This window comes from Ipomoea nil, unplaced genomic scaffold (genome assembly GCF_001879475.1).
Source record: "Ipomoea nil cultivar Tokyo-kokei standard unplaced genomic scaffold, Asagao_1.1 scaffold2845, whole genome shotgun sequence".
Lineage (NCBI taxonomy): Eukaryota > Viridiplantae > Streptophyta > Magnoliopsida > Solanales > Convolvulaceae > Ipomoea > Ipomoea nil.
The window spans coordinates 6881009-6903063 of NW_017619273.1; the positions used below are offsets into that span (position 1 = coordinate 6881009).

General features: G+C 34.0%; 2 protein-coding genes and 1 pseudogene across 2 annotated transcripts; 1 reads left to right on the plus strand and 2 right to left on the minus strand.

Annotated features, from left to right (window-relative positions):
* Positions 1-349: 349 nt before the first annotated feature.
* LOC109160092 lies at positions 350-4431 on the minus strand (annotated as a pseudogene).
* A 4928-nt stretch (positions 4432-9359) lies between these two features.
* LOC109159906 (probable receptor-like protein kinase At3g55450) lies at positions 9360-10424 on the plus strand. The gene has a single exon (XM_019308015.1). The coding sequence runs from the start codon at positions 9360-9362 to the stop codon at positions 10422-10424; it is 1065 nt and encodes a 354-aa protein (XP_019163560.1).
* A 1818-nt stretch (positions 10425-12242) lies between these two features.
* Positions 12243-14757, minus strand: LOC109159907 (axial regulator YABBY 4). The gene is made up of 7 exons (XM_019308016.1): positions 14686-14757; positions 14427-14573; positions 14179-14326; positions 14038-14086; positions 13879-13954; positions 13690-13788; positions 12243-12296 (listed from the first exon to the last, which is right to left on the minus strand). Exons 1-7 carry the CDS (start codon positions 14755-14757, stop codon positions 12243-12245), a joined length of 645 nt encoding a protein of 214 aa, XP_019163561.1.
* Positions 14758-22055: the final 7298 nt, after the last annotated feature.

Consider the following 22055-nt stretch of genomic DNA (forward strand, 5'->3'; position numbering starts at 1 on the left):
GAAACTGTAGTTAAATCGAAATAATACTTTAATTATGTTGTAATGAAACTACAATGTATATAAAATAAAACTGAATATACCATAAAAAATAATTAGTTGGACGGAATGGTCGAACGAATGCCATTTCTTTTCATTAAAAGAAACGGCACCATTTTAAACTATGGTCCACAACAAAATTTGCATGTTTTCACTTCAACCCTTCCATATATATCAAGAAGTTGGAGTAGCCCAATTGGTTAGTGTACATGATTCAAACTTGCATACATGGTTATATAGAGTGACATTTTATTCATACATTCTTATTTTAAACACACACACACAGACACACAAAAACCTTAGATACAAGGTCTGATAAAAGTCTGGTTATATATATTCAGTGCTGTTTTTCTTTTGGGGACAAGAGTATAGTTCGGCGTATAAAATCTGAAAAGCAACAAAATTATGCAATTACACACAATTTAGTAATCTCACAATCTGAGACTATTCAATATTCATATCACTAGTATCAGCAATAATAAAACCCAAAAATAAAATCATATGTCATATATAGACTAGATGTTTGGTTCATTATTTATCATGTCAGAAGTTATAATTCAGTATGAATCAGGCGTTCCTCTTCGTTTTCTTCAGCCAGTTCAGCCCTCGTTTCCTGCTCAATCTCCTTGTCAGATGAGTCGAGACATTCAGCCGACGGATGTATATATCCATAGCCAATGCCAGTGGCGGAGTTGCAGTAAACCTCGGCAGTGCCATCTCGGGTCTCCAGATTGATGTTGTTCAACACAATGTTAGTACAGGGCACGCTGTTGCTACAAGAAAATTGCATTGCCTTTTGACTCTTTGAAGTTCCAGTGATGTTCCGGTAAACTATTTCACTTATTTCCACTGCAGATGTCTATCGGATAGAAAGAAACAGTGCATTATTATGTATACTATAAGGTTCGTCTTTGTGATAGACGTTCTTTAGGCTCAAGTGTACCTGGTTTTGGCAAGTTGTTGGAGAGTCGCAATAAAATTGGTCGATGATAATGGGGTTGGAGACATCTTCCATCATCACGTTCTGGAAACGTATTGCACGGACATAACCAGATCCTCCCTACCAGATTAGGACATAAAGTAACACACTTTATGTTGATGAAAACATAGTTGAAACAAACACCATTTTCCGAAACAAGCATATATTTTTTGCCTTATCTCGACATTATCAAGGTGTCTTAATGGATTAAGTTCTGTGCAAGTTCTTTTCATATCACACAAAAACCAAGAGACAATGTTGCAGAAGGCGCTAGGCGCTAGTCGGGCACCCGGGGGGTGCCTAGCGCCTAGGCAGCCTAGTAATCCGAGTATATCGTCTCCACTTTTCTCACTCAGGACTAGGAGTTGTTAGACTGTTATAATCCCCCAAACTAGTAACTGCATATGTTAGATGGTTACTAAAATACATAGCTGGAAAAATATAGAAGATGAGTAGCCGAGTAGGCAAAAAAAACTACTCGGCCAAGTTGAGCGCCAACTTGGCCAAGTTAGGCGCTCAACTCGGCCGAGTCGGCGCCTAGGGTGCCTAGTCAGCCGACTAAAAGCCGCCTAGAGCTGAAATTGCCTTCGCATAGGGGCGCCTAGCGCCTAGTCGGCACCTAGGCAGCCGCTTAGGCCGATTTTTACAACACTGCCGGGAGATGAAGGCAATTTTTAACAAATGAAAATTATAGGGAAATGGAATATAGAATATAAAGAATAAAGGAATAGCAATACCTGCCAAGTCTTGATTCGAAGGCCATTGGTAGTACCTCTGAGAAATGCAGTATCCAATACCACCTTTGAGACTACGGCAACAGAGTTGTCCTTTCCAAGGCTTCCAATGCTGGCAAGTGAAAATCATATTATGAGATAAACTCTTGTCGGGACTATAATTAAGCCACCCTTAGGAGCACTGAAATACAGAAATTCTTCAACTGATATTTATTACGAGTTATGACACAGTTTTGGCAATAATAATCCTTTAAAATTGCAGTAAAACTTGCATAATGCTCTTGTTTGGAGTCACCTGATTCCATGGCCCGGTCCACAATAGATATTCTTCATCCTGATACTGGAGCTAGCATTGACAATTGAGACGCAGTCATCACCTACATATCAAAATGCAATTTCATTAAATGAATCTGTGAGCAAGACATTTCCATTGAAGTGTCATTCTTCTTGATGTTTATGCAATGTTTTTTCGTTTCAAAATATAAATGACATTTAAGCGTAATTTGGGGGACCTGTTCCAATTTTGCTGTTCTGGAGGATAACATTCGTTGATTCAGTTATGTGAATTCCATCAGTATTAGGACTGTCTTCCGGAGAAGAAACTTGTACGCCAGTGACACGTACAGAATCTGATCGAGAAATGGTGAAGTGCATCTGTTGGCTGTTTTGAATTGTAAGGCCCTTCACTTTTATCGCAGAACTTAAATCTATAGTAAATGCCTGCAATCAAAATTTCAACTTAAGTTCATCCAAATGTTAAAATGATGCTGAGCAAAATTCAAATAATTCAGGGACTGATATCTTTACCGTTGGTGCTCCTTTGCAAGGCTGTTAATAAGGGAAAACAGACAATTAGTGAGAATGGGAATTCGGATTATATTTTCTAGTTAAAACACAATGTTTTGTATGTTTAATGCTTACATTGGATTTGTTCCTTTTGCAAGAGGCTTCCCACCATTTGCTTCCAGAGCCATCAATTACTCCTTGTCCTTGGAATGAAACTGCAGTCAAGTTTGAGAAAACGAGCCAAACCCGTGGGTTTTTCGGATCCCAACTTTTAGGCTCATCTGGTGCTACAATTGTTCCATCAATCTGTTTCCAACAATGTCACCAATCATTTATTATATTGCCATATGACTTAAAGATCTGGTAATTTAGTAAAAGAGACGATTGAATGACCACATAAACGTCATAAACTCCAAAATGTATCATACTCCAGAGAAAACAAAATGTAAAAACAAAAACAAAAACAAAACAAAAAAAAAAAAAAAAACAAAAAAAAAAAAGTGAAGGATTTGGGGTGCAACCTGGACTATTAAGTTCCCAGCACAGGGCCCTTTGAATCTTGTTGCATTGACTAGGTAACGGCCATCTGATGGAACCAAGAGGACCGATCTTGATATAGAACAAGCTTGTTTCCACGCATCTGAGAAGGCCTGGTAAATTGTAGAAAGCAAAATTATTTCGAATTTAGCTTAATTACAATAGCAGCAGGATGGTTTAACACTTCTATGATCACTAGAAAAGGGTGAAATGGGCTGTTTCATTTCATATGAAGTATTAACAAAAGCAGCCTAAAATCCCATAAGCATCAGAAAACATCTTTATCCAAAAATCCCAAAATCTGTATAATCATATTAATGTAAAACGGAACTAAAATCCAACCAAATCTAAGTTAACCATATCAAGAGAAATATCACCTTAGTATCATCAGTGACTCCATCACCAACTGCACCGAAGCTATCCACATTGACAAGAACCTTATTCCCACGACCTTTCGTAAACGATGGGAGGTCCAACATCTCAACTCCATCACCTTCTTCCGCTTCCCAGTCCTCAAACTCCTTCAAAACATTAATCTCTTCGTACAAATTCTTCTCGGCACACCCAAGAGTTGTCAGCATGAACACAAGAAAGCACATGATGAAAACCGTTCTTGCCATCATTTATGGGCTCTGGTTGTTCCCTTGTGTTACTTGATTTACATATATCCAGGGAAGCCATTGAGAATTAATTTATATGAAGTGATTAGCACTAACAAATGGAGGATTTAGTGGGTTATATGGCTTGGCTTGAAAGTAGATGAAGATGTTGAAATTTTTTACATGCCTACACTTCAAGTGTAAGAATATTACTATGGACATCTTTGCTTTACTCTTCAGCCATGGCCAAAACCACCATTCATCAGTCTAAGTGTTTCCAGATATTCTTTATTTCCCCTATACTGCAAGTCTGAAATCCATATTATAATACCGGCCATCAACATTTCCCCTTTCAGGCAAGACAATAAATTTTACAATTATCAAGAAATCTATACTAAATTAACCTAACTTTCAACCAATTCATTCCAATCCTACAATTTATTAGATATACATCATATATCCAGAAAATAAAATGGTAAATAAATAATATAACCCTTGCCTCTACTCATATTTCTTGTCACTACTGCAAGCTCTGGAATTCGTACTGAGGTTTCAGAATTCTCTGCCTCAAGATTCATTGATCTTTCAGCTTCGCTTTCGGGTCGGGCATTTTGATGAATCAGACAATTGGGTAGCAGCGATATCCAGTATCCACTGCAAGGTGCTTCCCGGTGTCACCATTTTCCGGCAGCTTCATACCGAAAGGGGGCTGCCGGATGTCCCAAGTCGCAATTGAACAAAAAAATTGACATATTTTCAAAAGTAGTTTTTTTTTTTGGAAACCTTTTTCAAAAGTAGTTAATTCTACTATTTAGTTCTCAACTATTTAATCAAATACGTACCGTTCTACTAAGGAAGTGTATTCAATCAAGATTTTTAAAGAGTTTTATAGACTTTTAAATGACTTTTTGTAGAGATTTTGTAGACTTTCCTATAATCTTTTAAACTTTCCATCAACTTTATAAGAGTCTTTAAAAATTCATAAAACAAACATTTATATACTTTAAAAAAAAAATTCATATTAAAAAGTCTACAAAAGTCATTAAAATTCTAAATTGAATATACTCTTACAAACATTCCATAACTTCTACTAATACATTATTTATAATTTTCGTACAAACAAATATTTATATAAATCATAAATAAATTAATGCATTGCAAAAAAATAAAAAATAAATATTAATTGTCACAAAAATAGATTATATTATACATAAAAAAAAATAGATTAATCAATTAATATAATCTATTTTCACTAAATAACTTTACTTTTACCTTTACTCCTTTCTTGATCCCCCATTACTATAAAATAAATAAGAACCTCAAAAAATTCAACTTAACACAAATAAAAATATTAATAATTAATGAACATATAATAACATAAAATTATATATATTAATTATATAAAAAAAATTGTAAAAATTTGAGTATATTAATTCTATTTATTACAACAAAAATTATAGAATATTTATGCTGCGAACAGCAGCATCTCTGCTGCTGTGCTAACATGTTCGCTGGTGCGAACACGCAGCAAACACAAAATTGCATAAATATAAAAAAAAAAAAAATTACAACGTATAATATTATGAAAGTTTGAAACGTACCGAAAATTGATGAAAAATTTGTCTGGTTTAGATAGAGGAAAAAAAGTCTGTAGAGAAAATTGAAAAGTTTGGGGTTGGAGGGTTGGATTTCATCTATTTATATTAATGAAGAAAAAGTCTATAGAAATCCTATTCTGATAGAGTATGAAAGTTGATAAATATTTGAATACTAGTAGACTTTTAAAGACTATAAAAGTCTGAAACGAATATCAGTATACTTTTAAAGACTTCTAAAAAATCTGAATCGAATACCGGTAGACTTTTAAAGAGTCTTTAAAAGTCTAAATTGAATACCACCAAACTTTGAAAGTCGTTAAAAGTCATTAAAACTCTTTAAAAGTTTAAGTAAGAAACATTTTCTTCTTTTTTTATACTAATCAGAAATTTGAATAAAAATAAATAAATAAATTATTGAAAAATATATAACGTATACATATTATTAAAGTTTTTTTTTTTTTTTTGAATACTACTGAGTCTATTATAATGTGGTATATATGTTCATAATTATTTTCTCAACTAAATGAAGCACAAAGAGCTAATATCACATACATTAAGACTCAAACCCACAACCTCTCATATAAGAGAGCAACTTGATGTTATTGGACCACAAGGTCCTTGACATATTATTAAAGTTCTATATTGAATGTCTGAATAATTTTTTTATTATTATGTGGAATAAAAATAGAGGAGAGAATGGTAATGTATTTTACGATTATTAAAGAGTTTGAATCTAATAGTAAAATATTAAATGTAGGTAAATAAATATGGCAATGGCAATTAATATCTATCAAATTCGATGGTAAAGTATAAAAGTCACCAACCAAACATCACCTTAATTTGAGGGGTCTTTGGCAATTAGATGTTAGCATATAAAAGATTATGTTAAATCTTTTGACCAGCTAGTAGTATTAGGCTATGTTTAGCAGAACTTTTACCTTATTTTAGCTACTAATAAGTTATAAGCTCCGTTTGGTAATGTTCCTGAAATAAGCCCGTAACTTAAAATAAGAGCTTATTTTGAAACGCTAGTAACGTTTTAAAATAAGCTAGTAGCTTCCTAACTTGTTTCCATCTTTGTCCTTATTATTTTAAAGAAATGTCATTGTTTACCCTTCCCAATTAAAATCATTTTATCTTTTCTCAACTTTCATCGGAATTATTATTATTATTATTATTATTATTATTATTATTATTATTATTATTATTATTATTATTATTATTGTTGTTGTTGTTGTTGTTGTTGTTGTAGACACTTAAATTTTGATAAATATTGATTATTTATCAATATTAGTATATTTGAATTTATGTATGGATAATATTGATATTATCTAATTTGTTAATTAGATAATATCAAAAGAGTTTGAGCTTATCAAAACTCTCTATCATACAGCTATAAATAGAGCCTTTCATTTCTATGTAATCACAGACTTCCTAGGAAAAGTGATGTAAACATCTAGAAAAATATTATTCAGGATCACAATAAAAATGTGATCCTGTGAAAGTAAAAGTCCTTCCTCCTCCATATGTTGATACATGTTGATCCAAACCTCTATTGAAGATCAAGCCATTTGAACCTGGAGGCCCTTCAAGAAGAACAAGCAATATATACAAGCCCTTCTTTGAAGATCAAGCCACTTGAAACCCGGAGGCCCTTCAATGGTGGAGTGTTCAACGCATCCAATTGAAGAATTAGAGGACCATCCAGAGACTTGTACCCACACCGCATTGATACTTGATATGTAAACCAGAACTTTGAATTTCTAAATATATATTCAATTTTCTTTGTTTACAATTATTATTATTATTATTATTATTATTATTATTATTATTATTATTATTAGATAAATGAGATTCGCAACAATATTGCTACTTCATTATGAGATGATAGAACATAGTTATGCTAATAATTTTATTTCAAAATGTTTTTTTTTAAAGACAAAATGTTAAATTTTAATATGTAAACAAACTAATCTTAATTTTATAAAGATGTCCTTTTTTGTCCTTTTACATTTATCAACTTATCAAAAAAACTAATTTTACCAAACACTTTCATACATAACAGCTAGCTTAATAGCTATTTAGTTTTCAGCTCCTAACTTATAGTTTTTCAGCTTTTAGCTCCTTTTAACCTTTCAATTACCTTTTCAGCTAGATTTGCCAAATATAGCCTTAGTGATTTGTAAAAAAAAAAAATTATTAAATTAACTATTTAATGCTAGAGTGCAACTTGTAAAATGTCTTTAAAAGATATGAATATTATTTTATTTATTAAATTATCTTTACATTATTTTTAGTTTTAGGTATGAATTTTAAAATAAGTTATTTTATAATAATAATAATAATAATAATAATAATAATTGTTGTTGTTATTTATTATTTTAAGTATTATTATTTGTATTAACTAAAAATAATTCAATATTAAACATGCAAAGTTGAAATATAAATTGAATAAATATAAATACCTCATCAATAACCAATAACTATACCGGTATCCGGTTGGCCCCTTATGTAAGATGTCTTAGTTCCGAGCCTTGGTGAAGGCGTAGATAGTATATGTGGGTGTCCCCCTTCCTTTGTAATAAAAAAAAATAACCAATAACTATTAATGATAAATTATATTTTTAAAAAGAAAATGCAATCAACTAATACCAACATGGAACTCCAACTAAAGGTGTATTTAGTTCGTACATGGGAATCAAAATCGGAATGAGAATCAAATATTTGGTAATGGTATGAGCCAGGTGAAAGTATTTTGTATGTTTAGTAGTAGGGTTCAATTGAAATGATTACCAATATTGATATTTGGTTATGTGTGACCCTATAATTAGAGTAAAGATTTTTAAAATACAAAAAAAAATAATAAAAAATCAAGGCGATTGATCATAATATAATGACATCCAAAGTACCAATAATATGAACAAAAAAAAAAAACAAATTAAAACATAAATCTAAAAACACTAATCCATACTTAAAAATCGTATATATTACCAAAAAGATGAAATTGTACTTTTAAATTAGCGAATGCGATTTTTAATTTAAAGGATAATCAAATTTCATAGTTGTATGTTAAAAAGTTACCAATCAAACACTAACTATGATTTTGATTCACATTCATGATATGTAAACCCATAAACAAAACACATCCCAAGTTTTTTTGTTTTTAAATTATGACATGAATAAGCTAAACTAAAAATTTATTTACCATCGGTCCATGCTCATGCTGGGCATGCATGTGATTGACTTTGCTTGGCCGTATAAGCTTGGCTAGTCGCCTAGTTGGGATACCTCTCCCTTCAACTCCGAACCTAACAATGAGTTAATTAATTAATTAATTAGACCTAAGTGGATTGGCTTTGTGCCTTATATTTCATCACAAACAAAATACAATATTTTTTAAACATTATTTTAGAACAAATTAAAAATAAAATTAAAGTAGTATAAATAAAATGAGACTAAAGGAATATCAAAACTTATAACTCCAAATAAATTATAGTCTAGCATTTTTTAAAAAAAAAAAATAGTCTTGCAGTTTCAATATTTTTTGACACATACTCTTAAACTATGAGAGAAATTATCAGCTAGGCTCGTGCATCTTTTTCTTTGACAGTTTCACCCACCACCTTACTCCGAACGGATGAAATTGAAATGTTACCATCTAAATTTTCATGTTTAAACTGAGGGATAAAAATATTTAACTTACAAGTCCAAAATAAATATTTTTTTTTATCTTAATTCTTAAATGATGAGAACAAATTATTAGGCTTGTGCATATTTTTGTGTGTCACCCACAAACAAAATGAAATGTTGCCATCCAAGTTTGATGTTCAAATTGAAGGGTAAAAATATAAATCGGTTTAATTATTTCCCCACGTTACCACGTATGCATGGCATGGCTTTTTCACGCAGATTTCCACTTTGAAACAACAACGAACCCACATGATTCTCAAGATTCAAGAATTGAAACACATAGATTCATCGCCATCATATTATCTCCGGTGATCTATCTGATCTGATCATCATCAACATGACCTATCATCCATCAATCCCAGATCAGAGTTTCTGAAATCATAATCTACCGATCTTATCCATGGATTGGGCGCGGTGTTTCAGCCCCGGCAGACAAGAAGACTCCTTCCCTCCATTGCCAACCACATCCCTCAAGAAATTCACCTACAAGAAACTCAGAAAATCCACCGGAAAATTCAACGCCGCCAACAGAATCGGCGAAGACACCTACAAGGGAACCCTCCGGCGCCGCATCCACCACCTCACCCACCCCGTCCCCGACGCCCCCAAGACGACGGAGATCATCGTCCGCAACCTCAGCCGCGGCCTCCTCCCCGGCGATCTCCCCAAATGCCTCCACGAAATCAAGAAACTCGAGACGATCTCCCACCCCAACCTCGTCCCCCTCCTCGGCTACTGCGCCGAGCCCCGCCGCGAAGACCGCGCCTATTGCTTCCTCGTCTTCGACGTCGTCAAGAACGGCAGCGCCCACGACCGCCTCCTCGACTACGACAACCCCCACAAACCCATTTCCTGGGAAAGGCGGATTAGAATCGCAATCCAAACCGGCCTCGCCATGGAACACCTCCACGAAAACGGCGTAATGTACCGAACCTTCGGCTCCCGGAGAGTCCTTTTAGACTCGGAATTAAACGTCAAGCTATCCTACGCCGTCTTCCCCAAGCTAAACGTGTACAAAACCATAGCCGATCTTCACAAAGACGATCCCAATTTAACGCCGGAAACCGTCACGATGTTCTTATCCCGGGCGCCGGAGCTCTTTACCTCGTACTCGACCACGAAGGAGAACGACGTTTACGGGTTTGGGGTTTTCCTGTGCGAGCTCCTCATGGGGAAGCCGCTGTCGTCGGAGCCGGACCCAGAAACTCCGGTGCTGGATCTGCTGATGAAGTGCTTCTCCGACCGGAACATCATGGAAACGAGCATGGATCCGAGGTTGACCAGGGGAGAACAAAGGTTTTATGATCCGGGGACTGTGCTGAAGATGGTGACGATCGCCGGAATGTGCCTGCAGAAACGGCCTGAAGCTCGGCCTTCCATGAAGCAGATCAACAAGTTGCTGGACAAGATTTCTGAGTCCAAGGTCGAGTATGGCAATGAAGATTTAGAGTCTTTCGACCACTAAATTGTGGATTAGTCTGAGTATATATTACGTGCTTAAACGTGTTTCTTATAATTAGAATACCTGGTGGTGTATTAGTTTGAATATAGAACGTGATTAAATGTGTCTTTCATAATTAGGACCTACTTAAAACATTTTGTGGTTTAACTAAAAAAAATTGTGGATAATAATTAGTTGTTGGTTTGATTCGTTGCTACATTGAATGATTTTGGCTTTTCTCCCCTCCCTTTTGTACTGTAAACATTTTACAAACTATAGGCATTTAAACTACAAAATTGAAACAATTTTAAAGTCTATAACTACAAGTAAATCAAGATTAATAACTAAAAGTAAATCAAGATTAATAACTAAAAGTAAAATAAACTCAATTCTTTACGTTACGTATTATTTATTTATTTATTATTATTATTATTATTATTTTTTTGCATTTTTACTTCACTAGTCACTATATATACTCTTTTTTTTTTCTTCAAAATTTAAATGCCGTCATTTTTGTTAATTTAACTATAATCTAATTAAAAGATAAAATTAAACAAAATAAAATACAACAAATTTCAATGCATAACTAGTTTGGTTGGCGTGAGTGGCTATGCACTTTCATCCCTTAATTAAAGAGATGTCGGGAGTTCAAATCATCTTTCGTATGGAAAGACTAGTACTTCATCCCTTCATTGAGCTGGTTTGGAAAAAAAAGGGGGCTAATTTTGGCTTATTTGATCATTATTAATTGTTTGATTGTACTTGGTTTAAAAATCAATATAAATGTTTGGTTAATTAGCTTTTTGTACTTTAAAATGCTAAAATTCAAAAAGCTGGCTTATTTGACCACTATTAGTTGTTTGACTTGGTTTAAAAATCAATATAAATGTTTGGTTAATTAGCTTTTTGTACTCCAATGCAAAATGCTAAAATTCAAAAAGCTACTTAAAGTAACTTTTTCAATTAGCTTTTTAAGAAAAGAAATTATACCAAACAGCTATCAGCTAACAACTAATTTACCAAACACATTTCTACAATCAGCTAATGTTATCAACTAGTTATACCATCTAATTAACCCAATCAGCTGATAGCTAACAACCATTTACTAAACAGGACCAAAGACAAGAGTCGAGTGAATGAGATAATGCAATCCACGAAGAGACGGGAAAACAAACTAGCGCATAAAACTAGAAAAAAATGAATACACGAAAATGCCCTTGTCTAAAACAGGGTTTCACTTGAAAAAGTTATCGGAAATCAAAAGTGTCTAAAATATGATAGTCTGGAGACCTCCCATTTGAAAGTTCAGCATTGGTGTCATTAGACCACAAAGTCTTAGCTATCATGATATACTTTAATTGCATCATATCTATGCAATAATTTAATTAAAAGATGCCCACTAATTTATAATATACAAAATTGTTGTATAAGTTTGAGAACTTTTAAAAGATATTATCTCCTTCACTCTGATCCCAAGTTTTCATTCATATATTCGTCAATAACGATACTGGGTACGTGAAGACTTTCAAATGCGAGGGGAATCATTTTGCAACGCATTTGAAAAGCTCAATATGTCGTCACCCGATCGATTTCAGTTTGACCGCTATTGTTTTAGTCCATGATTTTATGAATAATGTACTATAGTTGTAGAGTAGAAAAGGAGGAGGGGGAGGAAGAAAGAAGCATCTTCTTCGCCATCGAAAAATACTCTTTCTTAAAATAGGATTTCACCGAAAAAATTATCCAAAGGATCAAAAGTATCCAAAATATGATAGTCTGAAGTGTTAAACAAAAATAATTATCTTAGACTAAACTTGAAAATGCTATCAAAGACGAGGTACCTCAGCTGGGATTAAGTCTGATCTTTATTTTGAATTCAATGTGGAATTTGGATGACTGTATATATGCCAAAGAAATATGATCATATGAGAAGAAATGGAAGGTCCAAGTACAATTAAAGACAAGTAGACTTAATAGATAATTGTACTATTGCAACAAAAAAAAAAAAAAGCAGCTTAATTAGCATATACTAAGCTTAATTAGTTAAAATAATGATACTCCGACAAGGAACATCAATCATTAAACAGAAGTAGTGAACATTGGCAGCTTTCACATTCTCCAATTCTAGCTACTACATGCAGTCATAACAACATTAAACTCCCCTTAGGAATCTACTACCATACTAGGTAACATAAAATGGCTTAAAATTTTGCGAAAACCAATGTGTGTTTAATTGCATAAGACACCATTCAATACTACTTTTTCCAGAATGAGAGATTTGATCCTTTCACTCCAAGGGTGCGTGCCTTAAAGCACATCTTTTGTAGAAACCATCCTATTCTCTGTGGACCTGAAACTTGATTGCAACAACAAGAAGAAGGCTATGCATCAGCTTAACTTAATTTAATTTACTCATCAATAGAATAAATGGGTAGAAATTTGCAGGTGTTCCAGCCACCTCTGCCTATTTGTTTCTATATCCTTTGTGGCCATTCAATAAATTTACACCATGTGGACATGCAGAGTTGATGTATACTTTGATTCAATTCCATTTAATAACTTCACATACTATATATACAAATTGCTAATTTCTAAAGTACTGGTCAACACCTTAACTCTTGTACCCAGTATCATCTCAAAGTGAATTGTAAAATTTGTAAGTTTATATTGCGTATGATGGAACAATATCTAATACAAACTTAATTAAACACTCACTAATGTATATGTATGTAATAAGGCCTCGGGGCATAGCTCAGTAGTCGAAAAGTTAAGTGTAGCATATCTGACCTAGCAAATACTTGGGTTTGAGTCTTAAATGGGGGAGGATCTCAACCTTGAGACGAAAAGTGAGCACTCAGACCCTACGTTATAGAGGCACATCCTTTAATATACCTCATCTCACAATCTCCACGATAAATTAAAGGGGTCACGGGTTCTAGGTTTAGAGTTTAAACCTATATATGTATGTACTAAGTACTAGTGATGATGTTAAGTGTACTTCAACATAGTAAAACTCCACCCATATTTTTTTTAGATTTTATTGGAGAAACATAAAATAAAGAAATCAGCAAAATCGTGGCCCACATTTTTTTGGTATGGATTAATCAAATTAAAGTATGTTATCATAAGTAAAAAAAAATAAGTAAAAAGTGAAACTATGTGTAGTGTTGCTCATCATATATATACCGTACGTAGGTAGTACTTTAATTTGTCCTATAATAATAATCAATCAATCATTAATTCCCACAAAACCTAATTATATTTCACCATTATAGAACTGAAGACTTACCTGCTCAGTCCCCGAGTACATGGACTGCACATTTATCTCTTCTTGATCATAGCTTCCTCCTTCGCTTTCATGGTGTTGACTTGGTCTCAGATGGGCCCACTTCAAATTTTATTTCAAATTCATATCATTATTATATTCTTAGATTTTTATTTATAAAAAAAATTATGCTTCTGGGATTAGATAACTTACGTTTTTGGACGCAGCGCTGAAGGCCTGCTTGTGGCTCATGCAAGGATTCGAAGCCTTCAGTCTCTTGATCTCTTCTCTGATAATGCAGATAAAAAATTAAAAGTAAAATAAAAAATTGCAGAAAAAAATAATTAAAGAAATGATTAATTAGATGCTTACTTGATGAAGCAGTTGTAAGCTGAGGGAGCTCGTTGTCTCTTCTCAGGAGCTGCAAGAATGAATGAACAGTTAAAATAATGTTCCTGAATTTCATGTTTAATATAATTAAATTTGTGTGAAAACAATGAATACTATATATACGTTTAGTGACGGCAGTTTGGGTAACTGGGGAATCATCATTATTGTCTTCTTCCTCCAAGAAGGGGCTGTTTTTCTCCCAGGGTTTTGGGTTATTATTGGAATCCCCTTCTTGCTCTTCTTCTTCTTCTTCTTCTCCTTCTTGTTTCCACTGCTTTGGTTTTTGCATCAGTGCAGAAACATTATGACTTGAAGTACGATAATGCTGTTGTAGCTGATGTAGATTATGAAGTGATTAATTAATTAATTACCTGATGATGATGATGATCGAGGGAAGCAGCCAAGAGGTGGAAAGGGACAAGTGAAGTTCTGACCATCATGTTGACGGAAAGAATGGCGGTGCAGTGGCCGCATCTGACCGTCACCACCGTGCACAGGCTGCTCCGGGGCACGCTCACCTGCATATATATTGTATTCCATCAGATCAGAGAATATATATATGCATCACTCACAACGTAACACAAGGGAAGACATTATTAAGTTTATGTGTGTATTGAGAATTATTATTACAAGTAAAATGGTGGTGCAGTGGCCACATTTTACATAGCACAGCTGGTCTTGGAGATTGAAGAGAGGGTTCATTGCTGAAATGTAGGGTAAAAGGGAGAGCAATACTGAGAGGAGATGAGTTATCTGTTATAGTATGTAGTAGACCACATATATATATATATATATAGGCTCTATCAACCGATAGATTGATTTTTCCATACAAGAGATGGTTCGAACTCTCAACCCCTCAAGGTACAAGAGTGCATAGCCACTCACTCCAACCAAGCTAGTTATTGACTTGTGTTTTATTACAATTGTTATTTTTACTCATTCGATTTATATATTTTTTTATCTAGTTTACTAATGGATCCGATCCCGTAAAAATCATCATTGGTACCGTCACTATTACAGAAATGATATACTACGTCGCTTAATAGAAGGCAGTTTTTTAAATAACCGCCTTCTATTATATTTTGTTATACTACGACACATAATAGACGTCGGTTTTCTAAATAACCACCTTCTATTATATACTACGGCACATAATAGACGGCGGTCTTTAAATAACCGCCTTCTATTATATACTACGACACTTAATAGACGACTGTCTTTAAATAACCGCCGTGTATTATATACGGCGTCACTTAATAGACGGCGGTTGTTAAATAATCGCCTTCTAATATATATTTACGTCACTTAATAGACGGCGGTTTTAAATAACCGCCTTCTAATATATATTTACGTCACTTAATAGACGGCGGTTTTAAATAACCGCCGTCTAATATATATTTACGTCAATTAATAGACGGCGGTTCTTAAATAACCGCCGTCTAATATATATTTACGTCACTTAATAGACGGCGGTTGTAAATAACCGCCTTCTAATATATATTTACGTCACTTAATAGACGGCGGTTTTAAATAACCGCCTTTTAATATATATTTACGCCACTTAATAGACGGCGGTTTTAAATAACCGCGGTCTAATATATATTTACGTCAATTAATAGACGGCGGTTCTTAAATAACCGCCGTCTAATTTATATTTACGTCACTTAATAGACGGCGGTTGTAAATAACAACCTTCTAATATATATTTACGTCACTTAATAGACGACGATTTTAAATAACTGCCTTCTAATATATATTTACGCCACTTAATAGACGACGGTTCTTAAATAACCGCCTTCTAATATATATTTACATCACTTAATAGACGGCGGTTCTTAAATAACCGCTATCTAATTTATATTTACGTCACTTAATAGACGGCGGTTGTAAATAACCGCCTTCTAATATATATTTACGTCACTTAATAGACGACGGTTTTAAATAACCGCCTTCTAATATATATTTACGTCACTTAATAAACAGCGATTCTTAAATAACCGCCTTCTAATATATATTTACGTCACTTAATAGACGGCGGTCGCCGTGTAAAGGTGTGATACTCCATATTTTTTTAGGCATTGTACGAGGACCGTATGTGCATACGACTAATTTTATTAAATTTTCCTAAATCAATATTATTCATTAAGCTTAATAGTTTCTTAATCCAAGAAAACCTAGTATTTTCTAATTATATACATGTGCACGTATATTATGTTCCTACATAGCGTAATTAACCATCTCCCTTGTGGTCTGATGGTATCCGGTATGGACCTTCAAAAAGGCAGGCCAAGGATCGATTCCCACCCCAAGCGTGGGTTGGATTATTGTTGATAAAAATGATCCTTGGCCTTACACTGCACCTTGGGCTTGGGGCCCTAAGTTCCCTGAACCCTCATAATAATGATCCTGGCCTTACACTGCACCTTGGGCTTGGGGCCCTAAGTTCCCTGAACCCTCATAACAATGATCCTTGGGCTTGGGGCCCCAAGCGTGGGGATCCTTGGCCTTACACTGCACCTTGGGCTTGGGGCCCTGATGAACCAAGCGACCCCAGGAGCCATTGAATATATAATGTAATTTTATTTTATTTTCTTTTAAGGTGAAAATTATATGTATAGACGACGGTTCCTCAAGACAACCGCCGTCTATACATATGCATAGACGGCGGTTCTTACATTGAACCGCCGTCTATTCATATGTATTGACGGCGGTTTTTACATTGAACCGCCGTCTATTCATATGAATAGACGGCGGTTCTTATATTGTACCGCTGTCTATACATATGAATAGACGGCGGTTCCTCAAGAAAAGCGTCGTCTATACATATAATTGTTGAGATTACACGACATACATCGTGAGATTAGACGGCGGTTAGCAACCGCCGTGTTTTAGAAGTATACACGGCAGTTCAAATAACCGCCGTAGAAAGTTTTTATTTACAAAGGCGGTCACTTACACGGCACTTCAAGAACCGCCGTGTATTTATAAAAATAACCGCCGTGGTAAGTGTGTTTTGTAGTAGTGCGTCTCTCTGTGGAGATTGCTAGGAAAAGTCCGTGTTCCTAAAACTTACCCGACTTCACACAAATTTTCTCAAAATTAGTCCTGAATTGTAATGAAATGGACGGGTTAGGAAACACACAATCCATCCCAAGACCTGCAGGAACACCTCACTCGTCGAGAAGGGAGAAAATCATGTTCCCAAAGGCCCGTTTCTCGACTAGGAAAAACTAGGGGTCCGACCAGTACCTTGGTGGTCGAAGAGGACGCTCTGGCAGCAAGAACTAACCCGAGACCCCTAAGAGAAGGGCCTAATGTCCCACCGTTGGCCCAAGAGTTAGAAAACATTATTGGAAAGTGGGTAGCGCGCCCAAGAACAATGGGGCCGCAACCTGACTAGGTGCAGCATGCAACCGCTGGCCCAAAAGCCCAAGCAACCCCACTTCCCACTCGCATATCACACCTCATGGTGGGAGGACGTTGACGACGGAAAGGTTGGGACCTTAGGGCAAGGGGCCCCGACCCAGGCTGTAGGTGAAGACAAATGAAAGGGGCCTATTAGGGAAAAACCAAAGCTTGCCCTTGGCGAGGCAATAGATGAGAGTACCGATCGGGTCCTAGACTTCGAAGGCCCATGGGTTGCTAACAAGCGAAGGGAGGCCCGAGTATTTGTCCCAGGGGAGTGGGTTGACAAAGTAAATAAAAGGATTGAAGAGTTAGTATGATGGGAAGGAGAAGACGATAATTGCAATATGCAAGGTCACGAACTCACGATCATGTACACCCCTTTCACAAAGCGAATTATGGAAGAATCCATTTCGTGAACTTCAAGACCCCAAGCGTGAAGCAGTTTGGAGGGAGAGGGGACCCACAAAAGCATGTCATGGCTTACCAGACGACCATGATGTTAATGGGATATATATATCCATGAAGCCAGTCATATGTAGAGCCTTCTTATCAACCCTAGCTAGACAGATTAGCTCAACATTGGTTCACGAGGTTACTCAAGGGATTAATCAATTTCTTTTACAACCTAGTAGTCAAGTTCACAACCCAATGCGAGGAAAGAAAGCTACGAAACATTTATCCTATCTAGCCATAATTAGGCAGAAATACAACGAATCTCACTTTGAGTTCTTGATTCGGTGTCTTGCGGAGATAGCTAGTCATTGTTGTGAAAAGCTTAAGTTTGTTGTTTAGATGATCTATAGTTGTGTTTGATCATCTATTTGGTTTGATTGAAGTACCACCTTGACAATTTGAAATTTAGAAATTATTTCACCTTGTAATAATTTCTTATCCTGAATTTTCAGCTGTACATTGATTTTATCTACTTATACGTACAATAAGCTAAGTCTTTATTTAAAAATATATATAACTAACTGAGCTACTATCTAAGCAATTGAATATTTGAAAATACACAAGTAATTAATCAGCAATTGAAATAACGATTTATTTCAATCATTAAGTACTCACATTGATACAATACCCGACTACATTAAAATTTATTAGTAATTCACATACAAAATCGTTTAACTTGCCATCACAATTGTGAATAGGAAGAGAAAACCAATCAAAATGTCATGCCTTAAAACACATATAATCATCCCTTTGAAAAGTTGTTTTCAAACCAATAAACCAATGATGATATGCATGTGTTATGCATTGAGTGCATCACTGGCTCATTAGGATTCAAATAGTCAAGGATTAAATTTGAAAAAAAAAAGTCAATAATCAAAAGATCATTAATAGAATTAACTCTTTAAGTTGAGCTAGAATATATTTACTCAATTCCGCTCATTTCATAAGAGATATAGTGATATTTTGTTTAATTTTTAAGAAAATAAATAAGATATAATTTTATTTTCAAATGGTAAATTAAAAAGTATAAAATTTGTATTCCATAGTATTTAATTTTGGGAAGTAGATATTATTTTGGATAAACTAAAAAAAAAGCAGGACAATTAAATGGATGGAGGTAATATAGAACATATTATGATAAATTTAAAGTTCCTCATGTATTATAACAACACCACCATCAATAACAACTGCACTTAAATGTCTAAATTGTTTGTTGCATGTATGTTGAAAAAAATTTGAAGTGGCCCCATCTCAAACAAGTCAACACCATGAAAGCGTAGAGATAAATGTGCAATCCATGTACCACGGGAGTTATGGAGCAGGTAATAAATTTTCTAGTCAGAGTTAATTTTTTGTCCTAGATATATATGTGCAATTTTTTTTTAGTCTTTTTTTTTTTTCTTTTCAGAACAACCTATGTTGGTTATAGTATTATTATGGCATGATCATTTTTAGTCATCCATCAACAAACTTGTTTAAATGACGTTAAATACGAGGGCATTCTAGTCTTTAATTCTTTTTATACAAAGTAGGCTAACTCGCTATATTTTTATATTTATTTTTTCAAAAAAATCTCTAATTCATGGCAATCCTTGCCTCCATAGCAGCGCCTTTGCAACTTGAGCCTCCGCAGACCGCAATAGTGGAATGACACATAAATTTATGACAAAAAAGTGAATTAACACTTAAAACTGAATAGATTGAACCGTGTTGTTGACGGTGGACAAAAAAATGGTCATGACACTATAATACTAGGGCCAACAAGAAATGTTTTGAGAAAAAAATGACTAAAAGTGGAATGTTACCTATAAATCTAAGACAAAAATAAAATTAACTCTTAAATTAATTATATCTAAGGACTTAAAAAATAAGGTGTGAATTTAGCATTGTAATAGATACTAGTGTACGAGCATTATATTTGGAAACCACCTAGTCAATTGAGTCACATATTTCGCATTTACCTTCTCCAATAATCATCAGAACAAAAATAATAATTTATCATTAAGTTTAGAGTTCGAAAACTTAAGTAATAAGTCTTCAATGATATAATAATGGTGAAATAAAGAAAAATGAAAGTTTAAACCATACATAATTAGGTTTCATGTGAATTGATGATTGATTATTATTATAGGACAAATTAAAGTACTAGGGAATATATGACTCCATTAATTACTTAGCCACACTTGCTTAGTTGCTTCTCTTAGCTTGCATCAGTACGTACTGCATATAGTACATTTATATATGAGTTAGGATTTCTTAAATTCATCCTAGTTGTAGATTAAATCCTTTATATACTAAATCCTCTTTATTATCTATCACCAGGCCAATTCTTCCTCATTTTTAAAAATTGACCCTATATTATCAAATTACAATTTGCTGCTACTCATGGACAGACCCACAGTAGGGGCAGCTGCCCCCTCCACCCCAACCACATATATACAATAGTTATATATATACGCCCTAACACATAATGTACATTTTTTTTACTCATAATATACGCGACGATGTTTTGGACCGTGGTCCACAAAATAATTTGCCCCATATATAGCCCTGGTAAATATATACATATATATGGGTTAGGGTGTTGGACTTGACTTATATATAGCCACAAATTGCTGGACTTGGTCTTTCACCTTCCGACCAATCATTTGAATTGATTAATTATTTTATTGGCACAACCGCAATAAATTTGAAGATAATCATTTCCATGCATGCATACTAAAGGCAAGAAAAATAAAATAATTAACAAACTATATACAGGATGTAAGTTCATCAAGTCTGCATGCCCACATGATCTAAATTTATTAAAAGGCCACAAAGGTTATACAATTAAATAGGCAGGTAGAGCTTGCTGTTCCACCTGCAAATTTCTAACCATTTATGCTACTAATGACTAAAGCTTCCTGCTAGCTGTTGCAAACAAGTTTCAGGTCCACAGAGAAGAGGATGGTTTCTAAAAAACAAGTGATTTAAGGCATGCACCCTTGGACTGAAGGGATCAAATATCTAATTCTGGAAAAGTATTGAATGGTGTCTTGTTCAAAAGGCAAAGATGCATCGGTTTTCACGACATTTTCACCCATTTTATGTTCCTAGTATGGTAGTAGATTCCTGTGGGGAGTTAATGTTGTTATGACTGCATGTAGTAGCTAGAATTGGACAATGAAAAGGGAGTGTGATTTGTGAAGGCTAACGATGTTCACAACTGTTAAATGATTGATGTTTCGTTCCTTGTCGGAAGATCATTATTTTACCTAATTAAGTTGTTTTAATTTGTGTTTAAATGCATGGTACACTTATTAAGTTTGCTTTTGTCTTGTCTTTAATTGTATTTACCATTGTATAATACAATGGCTGACGAATAGAAAGACTCCCAAAATACATTATTTACGTGCTATCTAAGGATTGCATTCTAGAGATCCCATATTAACATTTTTTTATTTACTTTTTTTATTTGAGTTTTTCAAACGCTACACTAGTAAATCTATCATTGGACTCTTCTGCTAATTTATCAAGACATAATTTACAAGTTGTGTAAGTTTAAGACAACTTTTAAAAGATATATCTCTATCTTTTAATATAACTACTGCACTTGTCGAGTTTGATTATGAATATAATTTATTTATATATAATTTTAGATAGTAATTTGATGAATAAATAATTGATATATATATATATATATATATATATATATATATATATATATATATATATATATCTTTTTGGTTGTTTGGATTTCTTTTTTACTTCAAATATAATTATATATTTTGAGCAATTTGACCAGGCCAACTCATTTTTTTGGGGGGAGGGCGGGGGTGTGGTTCATGACATTTAATGTCATATATAGGTTTTTGTATGTTTGTAAATTGTATATTATTTATTTTTAAGTTTATTGAGATTTTGATTTGAGATGCATGTTTTGTCATGATGTGTTTGAACTAAGGACCATTTGAAAACTTGGAAAATATTTTTTTAATAAAATAATTTTCAAAAAATGACTCATTTTTTAAAAAATATTTTAATTTTCTGGTGTTTGGATGAATGTCTCTGAAAACTAATTTTTTTTTGTTTGGTTGAAAGTTAAGAATTTTTAATTTCTATTTGGTTCATTTTCCTGAAAATAAACATATTATTTGTTA